Source organism: Ailuropoda melanoleuca, chromosome X (genome assembly GCF_002007445.2).
Source record: "Ailuropoda melanoleuca isolate Jingjing chromosome X, ASM200744v2, whole genome shotgun sequence".
Classification (NCBI taxonomy): Eukaryota; Metazoa; Chordata; class Mammalia; order Carnivora; family Ursidae; genus Ailuropoda; species Ailuropoda melanoleuca.
The window spans coordinates 50,000,451-50,013,233 of record NC_048238.1 but is presented as its reverse complement, the minus strand read 5'-3'; the positions used below and the strand labels follow the sequence as shown (position 1 = coordinate 50,013,233).

Genomic DNA, 12,783 nt, shown 5'->3' with positions numbered 1-12,783 from the left:
CAAGATGGTGAAAGAGATACTCTGAAAACTATAAGACATTGATGACAGAAATTGAAGACTACACAAATAAATGGAAAGATATAGTTCTCATGGATTGGAAGAATTAATATTTTAAAATGTCCATACTGCCGAAGGCAATCTACAAATTGAATGCAATCCCTCTCAAAATACTATCAGCATCTTTCACAGACTAGAACAAATAATCTTAAAATTTGTGTGAAACCACAAAAGACCCCGAATAGTCAAAGCAGTCTTGAGAAAGAAGAGCAAAGCTAGAGGCATCATGCTCCCTGATTTCAAATTATACTGCAAAGATGTAGTAATCAAAACCGTATGGTACTGGCACAAAAACAGGTATGTAGATCAGTGGAACAGAATAACGAGCACTGAAATAAACCCAGGCTTATATTGTCAGTTAATCTAAGATAAAGGAGACAAGATTATACAGTAGGGAAAAGACAGTCTGGTGCTGGGAAAGCTAGATATTCACATGTAGAAGAATGATAGTAGATTCCAATCTTAAAGTTAACTTGAAGTGGATCAGACTTAAATGTAAGACCTGAAATGATAAAATTCCTAGAAGAAAACATAGAGAAAAAGCTTCTTGATATGGTCTTGGCAATTTTTTTGATACGACAGCAAAGGACAAGCAACAACATAAAAAAATCAACAAGAGGGACTACATCAAACTAAAATTCTTGTGCACAGCCAAGGAAACAATCAACAAAATCAAAAGGTAACCTATGGAATGGGAGAAAATATTTGCAAATCGTCTATCTGGTAGTGGTTAATAGCCAAAACATATAAACAACTGTGAAAACTCAATAGGAAAATAAACAAACAAAACCCCAAAATAATCCAATTAAAAATGGGGAAAGGACTTGAATCGACATTTTTCCAAAGAAGATATTAAAATAGCCAAGAGGTACATGAAACTTGCTTAACATCACTAATCATAAGGGAAATGCAATTAAAACCACAATGAGATATTGTTAGAATGGGTTTCATCAAAAAGACAAGAGATGACAAATGCTGGCGAGGATGTGGAGAAAAAGGAACCTTTGTAACTTTTGGAAGGAACGTAAATTGGTGCAGCTACTGTGGAAAATAGAATGGAGGTCCCTCAAAAAACTGAAAATAGAATTACCTTATGATCCAGCAATTCCACACTTGGGAATTAATTATCCAAAGGAAATTAAACCACTATGTTGCAGAGATATCTTCCCTCTTGTGTTCATTGCAGCATTATATATAATAGCCAAGACATGGAAACAAGTGTTCATTGATAGATGAATGGATAACAAAGTTGTGGTATATATTTGGTATACATACATATACGTGTGTGTGTGTATATATATACAGCTACATACCTACTGGGATACTATTCAGCCATAAAATAGGATATTCTGCCATTTGTGACAATGTGAATGGATCTTTATGGTATTATGCTAAGTGAAATAAATAAAAAAAAAGACATACGATCTCACTTATATGTGGAACCTAAAAAACAAACTCATAGAAAAAGTAATCAGATTTCTGGTGGCTGGGGTAACTGAGTGAAAGTAATCAAAAGGTACAAACTTCCAGTTATAAGATAAATAAAAACTGAGGATGTAATGTACAATATGGTGACTGTAATTAGCATGGCTATGTGGTATATTTGAAAGTTGCCAAGAGAATAAATCATATCCTTAAACTTAGTGTTGTATGTCAATTATATCTCAATAAAACTGAAGGGAAAAAAATCTATTGGGTAGTGGAATTGGGGGGAAAAAAGAAAAGAAAAGAAAGAAAGAACAAAAGAAAAGAAGCATTCAACAGACATTGAACACGTTCTCTTATTGGCCTTAGGTTTGATGCCTTCCTCTAGTGTCCAGGACGGCTTGGAGCCCTGGTGCCTAACTTATACCAGTCAGATCTCTGCCCACTTCCGTATCAAGTATTCTGATTAATTTGGTTTATCTTTTATTCTGTCCTAGCTGAATCCTTCAAGGAATTTGCCGAATTGCTCAACGAAGTAGAAAATGAGAGGATGATGATGGTAGGTCACTAACACTGGGCCTCTAAGTGATATCTTGGCTGATTGGCTGATTGATACTTTGTTATTTCAGTTTCTGTCTCATGGCTGTTTAGAACAGTAAAGATCTTTAGGAGGTAGATCTGGTTATTCTATTTCATGCTTTTACCCTGGGAGTTTAGCATTAGGTAGAGAGAAATTAGTGTGGAAATTCCATTCCTGTTCCTATCAGCGAGAAGTGGTTTCAAGGGACATTAAACTGGGCTATTGAACATGTGGAAAGAAATTGTGGCCCTTATTGTGCTTAAATTATTCATTTATTTATCTGTTTCTCTGCTCATAGAAATAATAATATAGACTTTATTTATATTTGACATAGAATTGTTTTATTTAATTCTGTGTGAAGACTTTTCCTTAGTAAGTCTATTTCCTAAATTAATAGAGCAGTTTTTTTAGTGCAGTTTTAGTTTTACAAAAACACTGAGTGGAAAGTACAGAGAGATTTTAACATAACCCCTTTCATCAGTTTTGATTACTGTAGCTTTCTAGTAAGACTTAATGTTAGGTAAGAACTTTAGAATCAGTTTGTCAGTACTCACAGAATAAATTGCTGGGATTTTGATCAGGATTATATTGAATCTATAGATCAAGTTGGGATAAACGGAATCCTAAAAATATTATCCTCCTATTTATGAACATGGATTATATTTCCATTTATTTAATGCTTCTTTGATTTCTTTCAAAACTCATCAGAGTTTTGCAGTTTCCTTACATAGATCTTTTACATATTTTATTAGATATATTCCTAGGTATTTCATTTTTTTGGTGAACTCTATTTTAGCAGCTTTAAAAATAATCTTTTTGTGTGGTCCCTAGACCTGCAGTACCAGTGTCACCTGGGAAATTGTTAGAAATGCAGGTCCTCAGCCCCACCCCAGACCTATTTGGACTTAAATGTAGAAGTACCTAGGTTGGTCAATATTTATTTTTATTAGGGTTATGAGGGTGATGTTGGAACGTTTGTAGAAGGCAATGAGAGGTCTACCTTCCCTTTCTTGATAGGATGACTTCCTGTGGGCAGTTCAGTTTTGTTAAGTCTATTTATTCAGTAGTCAGAGTTCTTTAATCTGTCATTACTCATCCTTTTCAACAGTGTGATACTGGCTTCTGAGAATACTGCTACCATTTCATCTAAGCTCCTAGGGAAGTGGGATTGAAGGCAGGACTTGGAGGTAGGGGAAGTAGAGACTTAGGTTCTAATAATGGCAGTGCCACTAATTGTTGATTTCAAAGGAATCATGGTCTTTCACTGTTCTCTCTTTTTTCATATGTATAATGAGGAAAATAATCCCCACTTCCCAAGGTTGTTGTAAGAACGCTAAGTGATATAATGAATAAGAAAGTGTTCTATACATGGCAAAAAACACTTATTAAGCGAGTTTTGTTTGTAGTTAACTTTTGTTACTCCCAAGATCCAGCTTATGGAAATTTGACTTGGGAATTTTTTCAGTTTAAGAGACTTCTTCTAAGGATATTAAGGAGAGACCAATATGGGTAATTTCTCTGGAGTCGGGTAGATGGCCCCCCAGCTAATCTATGCTCTACTAAATGTTTTCTTCTGCCTGAAGGGTTTGTGGACTATTGCCAATGTTGATCTCAAAGGCATTCAACTCCATTTCATTCATATACTACTAGAAAGCTCAGCTGTACTCCTCTTCAGCCCTAGTTGTTTCTTGATCTCTTTTATTTACCCAATTACAAAGCTCTAAAATATTAAAGTAGGACTCATCTTTTGAGATATTGTTTTTCTCACCCTTCTTGCTGGCTCTTTTCCATAGGGCTGACTCATTTCCCTCTGTCTTTCATTATGTTGTGCCCCTTTGTCCCCACAACTCTTCAGTCACGTATTGAGTGTAGGCTCCCCATTTCCCATTTAATTCTTGGAATGCTGTGAAGGTTAGGCTCAATGAGGGCCTTTCACAACATGGCAGGAATTCATTGCTTGACTGTACCTCTCCCTTTTCCTAGAACTGTGGTAAAAGGACTCCTAAGCCCAATATGGATTATCTGGGAGGTGTTACACAGCTTTTGATCCTTCTATAAGAAGAGGCCAAAAGAAGCTTTCAAACAGGAAAGAAGTTCACAGCTCTAGCCTGTGATAATTGCAAATATCTAGTCATTCTTGTAAATGAAGTTAAATTGTGGAAGGAATTATGGAGGAAAGAATTGAGGGAGAGCATTCCAACTGTGCTGTTCTTAAATAGTACCCCATGGGATGTTGTATTACCTCAGAAGCTGGCCTTGAAAAGTCTTGATAACAGACTTCCTGTATGATTAACATTGGCTTTCCTAGGTGTCTTTCTGACTCTGAAGGGGATCCTATTAGCAATGTGCAAGGTCTGTCTTTGAGGACTGTGAAGAATGACTTAAAGAGACCCATACTATTTCAAGCAGTATATCCTCAATGACTTCTTTTGGTGATTAGCTAACCATCAAAGATTCATGAACAATCCTACACTGCTGGATCGAGTACCATCTCTAATCTGCTAAATGCCCTATCTAGTGTTCATTGGGATTCATGCAATAGGAACGTGATTAGCTAAACTCACTGTGTTTAGAGTGTCACTTATGCTGGAGGTTCTACCCTGAGATAGCAGGTAGTAGCTTTTCTGCTAGAGAGCTTATGAAATGGATGCAGTGATCAGAAAGGGGAATAAAGATCATGTTTAATTAAAAGGGCTCTTTTGGATAGTTGCTAGACTTCTAAGGGATTTAAGGATAAAACAAAATGAAAAAAAAAAGAGTAAAACTTACGTGTGATCTTTTCCTACATCACTATCTCTGTGTTCTGGCAGAAAGTAGTATAATAACCATCGAGTGTCAAAGAGAGGAAATGGCTCAGAGTACATATTTGTGTTGTAGGAGACTGAGAGCAGTATAATCAATGTGATCAAGGGAGAACCATGGCCTCCAATTTTAGTGAATCATGTACTAGTTTTCTAGACAGAGACAGGGCCAAACATACAAAAAACAGTGGCCTTATGGACCCTGTGTAAGAAGTTGCTGGCACTCCTGCTTATACAAGAAAATCCCCTTTGAAACATAGAAACTGGCAACTGTGCCATCCTTGGGTTGCCTGTGTACGCAAGGGCTCAGCTGAATGTCCACATAGAGATTTGACACATACTACTCTCCTTAGGGATGGCATGTTCACTTCTTATTCAAAAGCAAACTTCTTCAGTGTGTCCCAGGTAACCACTTTGTGTGTGTTACCTTTGTGAAAGTGGAAATAGTTTTTCTAATTATCTATTGCTGCATAGCAACCTATTCTAAAACATAGTGACTTAAACTAAAACCATTTAATTTTATCTCATTATATTGTGGGTCAGGAATTCAGGCAGGGGTGAGCTGGGTAGTTCTGCTTCATGTGGTAGTATTCACCTGGGAGGTGGATTGAGGCAGCTTTGCTCGCCTATCAGGCACCTCACTGGAATGGCTGGAAGGCTGGGCTCAGCTGGACTTTTGACCAGAATGTGTATATTTGGCCTCTCTAGGTTGGTAGTCTCAGGTAGTCCAATTTCTTATAGAGTGGCTCAGGGCTCCCCAGGGGGAGTTTTCCAAGAGAACCAGGTGGAAGTTGCTGGCCTTTTATGACCTAGTTTGAGAAATCACAGTGTCACTTCTGCTATACTCTATTGGTTCAAAGAAGTAATAAACCCACTCATATTAAAGGTAGAGGGGACAGAGACCTCACCTCTCAATGGGGGATGTGTCACAAAATTTGTGGACATGTTTTAAAACTTCCACAAAAGGAGAGAAGAAAAATGACTCTTTGTACTGGATCTATGACACTAATGACATAATTTGTTTCCAGCTATGTACACAAACTTGATATCACATAACCCACAGCACATAGAACTGTAGATTGTGTTGGCCAGAGAGATGGGCTAGTATTTTTTTTTTCATTTAAATTCTGTTAGCCAACATATAGTACATCTTTCATTTCTGATGTAGTGTTCAATGATTCATCAGTTGCATATAACACCCAGTGCTCATCACATTACGTGCCCTCCTTAATTGGGCTAGTACTTTTAATGGAAGAATTCTTATTTTTGGTCAAGGAGAATCACTGGTGTCCTTATTTTTGGTACTAGGGCTTCTGGTAGAGCTTTGATTGGATGAGAGTTTGGCTATTTAGTTGAACTCTGAATCATACGTGGACACAAAAGAGGAGACCCAAAGTGCCTGCAGGACACAGATTAAAAAATATGTACTAATACCCCAACTTAGCATGCATTTTGGTGGTAGTTTAAAAACTGCTTTTTAATCTGGAGAACACAGGACTGGTCAAAACTAAGTGAAATAAGTCAAGCAGAGAAAGACAATTATCATATGGTTTCTCTCATCTATGGAACATAAGAACTAGGAAGATCGGTAGGAGAAGAAAGGGATAAAGAAAGGGAGGGTAATCAGAAGGGGGAATGAAGCATGAGAGACTATGGACTATGAGAAACAAACTGAGGGCCTCAGAGGGGAGGGGGGTGGGGGAATGGGATAGGCTGGTGATGGGTAGTAAGGAGGGCACGTATTGCATGGTGCACTGGGTGTTATACGCAACTAATGAATCATGGAACTTTACATAAGAAACCAGGGATGTACTGTATGGTGACTAACATAATATAATAAAAAATATTATTATGAAAAAAAAATAACAGAGTTGGCAATGAAAAAAACTGGCTTTCTACTCTTTTTTCCTACTTTTGTTATGAAGATGTATCTTGTTTTACTGACACTTTATATCTCACTTGACAAAGAAGGCAGTACCTCATTTCCCTGTCTTATATCAAAATCAGTGCAATGGATCCTAAAATCCAGCTCTTTAGATGTATTCTCTTAGGTCCTCCATTAATATACAGCTGATTCATACCACTGAAGAAAACCAACCCTACTTGTTGCCTTGGACAGATGCCATCTTTCAAGAGGTTTATATGAACACAAAGCTTTGTGTATCTCTGCCTGCCCACTGAGCAAGGGGTCCAGTTTGCAAATGGCGTTTTTATATCTCTAGAACAATATTATTGTCAATATTTTTCATTCTTGGACAGTCTGTTTTTATCAGCTTTGGAGTAAATGTAGGTAATTTGAAGGCCTGATCCAGTGTTCTCTGTGATGCTGTAATAGACTCTCAAGTTCTGAAGAAAATGTTCTGATTTTATGACACATGGTGGCAGGACTGGAAACAATTTATCCTGGGATTTATCCTAATGCTATTACTGCTAACTCAGTTGCTTCCCATGAAATGGTTTGCACTTGGTGCAATTGGTATTTTCATGCATTTTGCATTCTCTTCCTCTTTTCCACATATACTTCAGGCCCCCTGTATCTGTTTCTGGACATGACTATAGATATTTCGATTAAAAATTCAGATCAGACTACAAGTAAGTTACAGAGAAATGCCCCGTATTGTCTCTTCTCTCATTTCCTCTTGAAACATTTGATTTTAAGAGACCAATATGGAAAAAAGACAGTAACAACAATGAAGAAAAAAACAGAAATCAATTTACATTTTGCATGTTGATGTATTACGGGGTAATGCCTTAGTAACAAGGAAACTCAAATCTGATCCTTTGTTAACTGAAAGTTGTTTTGTGTGTTCTTCCTTTTTTTCTAGGTACACAATGCTAGTGATTTGCTGATTAAACCCCTGGAAAATTTTCGGAAGGAGCAAATAGGCTTCACCAAGGTACATTTTCTTCAAATGTATAAGATGTTTTTCATAGCTGAGTAGTTTGGGTTACCACTCTTCACTCTTTAGCGGTTAGGAGGGTTCATATATAAGGGAATTCATTCAAAAAAAGTGGGAATATCTGGAGTTGGCTCCTCGCTATTTCCAAGTAGCTGGGCAACTGTGGGCAAGTCTCTTCTCTTTTTGGAGCTTCAGTTTCTCCATCTGGAAAATGAGGAGCTTGATAATAATAGGCATTGTTTAAAGGGCACTTACTATGTGCTTGCTAAGCACTGGGCTACATGCTAAATTTATGTTCATTCTCTAATCACAATAATTGTGTGAGGTTCTGGTATTTTCCACATTTTACAAATGAGGCAAATAAGGTTTGGGCAAGATAAAAAAAACCTGACCAAAGTTATATAGTTAGTGACAGTAGCCAGCATTTAGACTTTAGGGTTTTTGTTTGTTTGTTTTGTTTTGTTTTTAGCTTCAAATCCCACATTCTTTCCATTAAGCCATACTATGTAGATACTTGCTGTCCAGTATGGTATCCATAGCTATATAAATAAAATTAAATTAACAACTCAGTTTCTCAGTCATGCTAGTCACCTTTCAAGTGCTTGGTACCCACATGTGGCTAGTAGCTACTGTGTTGGATTGCACAGACATAGAACACTTCCATTATTGTAGAAATTCTTACTGAACAGCACTGTGCCAGATAATCTCAGATTATTTCCAGCTTGACCACTCATGGATCTGATTCCCTACGGTCTCATAAAGAGTTATGAAAAATTGTCAAATTTATTCTTTTCAGCTAGATATAGACTTATTCTGTGAAATCCAATATGTATGCAACATGTAACCAGATGGTCTTCCAGAACTAAATGCAGTATTTTAGCCTAGCATCTGGTCCTAAAAAGGACTGAGAACACACCATCTGGTTATTATCTGGAATATTGTGACAAGCAGTTTGGACTGAAGGTAGCAAGGTCAGAGGGGAAAGAGGAAAGACGAGATTAGTGGATGTGATGTCACTGCTGGATGTAATCAGTCAGCTTGACCTGGGCATTATATGAATGACTGATATTCAGACTAAATAAGTTAATCTGCATAGCCCAGCAATTCTGGATTCTACTTGATATATCTGGAATCTCATTAACATAAATACTTAATTAGGAAAATATACAACTGAAGGAGGGAAGAACCTCTTAAATCACAAGTGTGGTATGAAAATAGGTAAGTGACATGACAGTTGTTACATAAGAATGAATAAAGAATATGAAGAAGGACAGATAATGTGAAAATCCTCACAGTTAGTCTACTTTCACTCCTGGATGAGATTAGGAAAAAGGAAAGTAAGAGTGTGCTACAGTGGTTGACCTCATGTCATCTGAGGGAAAGGAAACAAATTTCTTTTCTCTATTTCCTATGTCCCAGGCCTGTGCTGAGGATTTGACATATGTTGTCTTCCTTAATTCTTACAGCAAACCTCTGAATTGCAATGTATAATATCCATTATCTCAATGAAGAAACTGAGACTCAGAAAGATTACATTCTTATATTCCTATCAGTCTTTTTTTCCCTACTTCTTTACTCTAGGGTCAACTTGCACACCTAAAAGGAGAGTGACCAACTTTCAGTGTGAGTGCTTTTTCCAAGAAAGTATCTAGAATTATCCTGGTAGTAAAATTTAAGGTAATAGAGGAGTGAACTAAGAACTAGAAAATGCAGCTTCTGGTCTACCCCTGTGTGTTTTCAAATTATTGCCTATCAGTTCCAACACTTCTCAATACCTGTTCTTTTTTTTTAAGTAATAATTTTTTATTATGTTATATTAGTCACCATACAGTATATCGTTAGTTTTTGATGTAATGTTCCATGATTATTATTTGCGTATAACACCCAGTGCACCATGCAATATGTGCCCTCCTTACTACCCATCACCGGCCTATCCCAATCCCCCACCCCCTCCCCTCTGAAGCCCTCAGTTTGTTTCCCAGAGTCCATAGTCTCTCATGGTTCATTCCCCCTTCTGTTTACCCCCCCTTCATTCTTTCCTTTCCTTCTCCTACCAATCTCCCTGCTATTTCTTATGTTCCATAAATGAGTGAAACCATATGATAATTGTCTTTCTCTGCTTGACTTATTTCACTTACCATAATCTCCTCCAGTCCCGTCCATGTTGCTGCAGATATTGGGTAATTGTTCTTTCTGGTGGCTGAGTAATTCTCAATACCTGTTCTGTGAAAATGGACAGAGTTCCTTTAAGCATCTTTCCTTTACAATGATGAAGCTGTTAAGCTTTCTCAGTAGAGGGTGCTGGAGGGATACTGCAGGAGGATGGGGTTCTCCTGAAATTTCCAACTGCTGCAAAGTGGGGGTCAGTAGAGAGGGAGTGAGCTATCTGGTGGGGCGCGGGCCCAGCCACACATCCAGAATACGTGGCTCCTCAGTGCCTCTGAAGCCTCTGCCTGGCCTGGCAATAAGTTATCTGCAGGTCTCTCAATGTAGGTCTGTCCCTGAAGGCCTCCCCACTTGTTTTGTCCCCCAGCTTCCCTATGTAGGCCCCACACCTCTCCCACCTGCTGACAGAAGCTTTATAACAGAGCTGCTGCTCCCTGCTACCTCTGCCAGCCCTCATACAGCCTGCTTGCTCCTTAGGGGGTTCCTTCTGAGGCAGGCTGGTCCTGCAAGGCTTATTGGTAACCTAAAGGTTCCCATTCTCTCTCTATTTCTACTCCACTGGTTGCTGATTGCTCCCCACCTGCACTCTGGAGAGTTGCCCCCTGCTTAACTAGTGACCCTAGACCACAAGGCCAAACCAATATAAGCTAACTTCTCTGCTTAAATTACAGCTTTTCCAATGAGTTTGGAGCCCCTTCCAAATTTGACCTTCCTTGGGTGCCTCCCCTCAGCCTCAGGGTACTGTAAAGAATTACCTTATGTATTATAGTTTTTTTTATTTGAATAAATTTGTAGTTTAATAATTCTATATAGTGGTTTTTATCTTTTGGTTAGGCCCAGACTGATAACAACCAGCACTGCTGCTAGTAGGCTCTGTGACTTAACTGGTAGTGGTATATGCTTTGCTAGGCCCTTACAAATATAAATGCGTATTCTCATTTGAACCTTGTGAAATAGAATTTATTGTCCCTTTTTTACTGCTGAGGACAGTAAGATTCAGTGAGGTGTAGTGTCTAAAGTCATTCAACGAGGAAGTGGCAGAGCTTGGTTTTGAATTTATTTCTTTTGATTGTAAGTCTGGGGCTAATTTCACTTTATGAGAGATAACACTTCTCCCTTGGCCTCAGTATTCTCATATGTACAACAAAACAGTGGACCAATAATTCTTAATCTAATCTTCAGTGTGAGATTCTAAGGGTAATTAAATGTGCACCTATTCAGTAGTAGAAGTTGGCTAGTCAAAATTTACTGTGCTATAAATGTAAAATATGTGCTAGATTTTGACGATAGTGTGAAAAGTGTAAAATATCATTAATATTTTATATTGATCACATGTTAAAATGGTGCTCTTTTCGATAAAGTGGATAAAAAAAGATGATCACTGAAGGCAATTTCGCCTGTTTCTTTTTCCTTTTTTAATATGATTACTAGAAAGGTAAAAATTATAGATATGGCTTGCATTAAATTTCTATTTGGTAGACTGAAATAGACAAAGTAATTACAATTGAATTTTTTAGTAACTGGAAGTTTGTACTTCCTTTTTAAAATGTGTCAGTGTACTTTATTATTATTTTTATTATTTTTTATTATGATATGTTAGTCACCATAAAGTACATCCTTAGTTCTTTCTGATAATAACAATGTTTTTTATTATATTATGTTAGTCACCATATAGTACATCCCCAGTTCCTGATGTAAACTTTGATGATTCATGAGTTGCGTATAACACCCAGTGCACCATGCAATACGGCCCCCCCTTACTACCCATCACCAGCCCATCCCATTCCCCCAACCCCCTCCCCTCTGAAGCCCTCACTTTGTTTCTCAGAGTCCATAGTCTCTCATGCTTCATTGCCCCTTCTGATTACCCCCTATTTCTTTATCCCTTTCTTCTCCTACCAATCTTCCTAGTTCTTATGTTCCATAGATGAGAGAAATCATATGATAATTGTCTTTCTCTGCTTGACTTATTTCACTTAGCATTATCTCCTCCAGTCCCGTCCATGTTGCAGCAAATGTTGAGAAATCATTCTTTTTGATGGCTGAGTAATATTCCACTGTATATATGGACTACATCTTCTTAACCCAGTCATCTGTTGAAGGGCATCTCGGCTCCTCCCACGATTTAGCTATTTTGTACAATGCTGCGATGAGCATTGGGATGCATATGGCCCTTCTCTTCACTACGTCTGTATCTTTGGGGTAAATACCCAACAGTGCAATGGCTGGATCATAGGTTAGCTCAATTTTTAACTTTTTAAGAGACCTCCACACTGTTTTCCAAAGAGGCTATACAATCTTGCATTCCCACCAACAATGTAAGAGGGATCCCCTTTCTCCTCATCCTCTCCAACGATTGTTGTTTCCTCCCTTGTCAATTTTTGCCATTCTAACTGGCGTAAGGTGGTATCTCAGTGTGGTTTTTATTTGAATTTCGCTGATGGTTAATAATTTTGAACATATTTTCATTTGTCTGTTAGCCATTTGTATGTCTTCATTAGAAAAGTGTCTTTTCATATCTTCTTCCCATTTTATGATTTATTTGTTTCTTGTGTGTTGAGTTTGAGAAGTTCTTTGTAGAACTTGGATACCACTCTTTTATCTGTAGAGTCATTTGCAAATATCTTCTCTCATTCCGTGGGCTGCCTCTTAGTTTTTTTGCCTGTTTCCTTGGCTGTGCAGAAGCTTTTTATCCTCATGAAGTCCCACAAGTTCATTTTATCTTTTGTTTCTCTTGCCTTTGAAGATGTGTAATGAAAAAAGTTACTGTGGCCGATGTCAAAGATGTTGCTGCCTATGTTCTCCTCTAGGATTTTGATGGATTCCTGTCTCACATTGAGGTCTTTCATCCATT

The 12,783-nt window shown here is 37.8% G+C and overlaps 1 protein-coding gene across 8 annotated transcripts in view; it reads left to right on the top strand.

Moving 5' to 3' along the window:
* Positions 1–12,783, top strand: part of OPHN1 (oligophrenin 1) — a 569,682-nt gene that overhangs the window by 207,198 nt on the left and 349,701 nt on the right. For all 8 annotated transcript variants that reach the window (XR_004622535.1, XR_004622536.1, XM_034650021.1 and 5 more), the window contains exons 4-5: positions 1,980–2,041; positions 7,689–7,760. Coding sequence is in view for 6 of the 8 variants with exons in the window: in XM_034650021.1 (XP_034505912.1) it covers positions 1,980–2,041; positions 7,689–7,760 (134 nt within the window). In the remaining 2 variants the exon portion in view is untranslated. The remainder of the gene's footprint in view (positions 1–1,979; positions 2,042–7,688; positions 7,761–12,783) is intronic.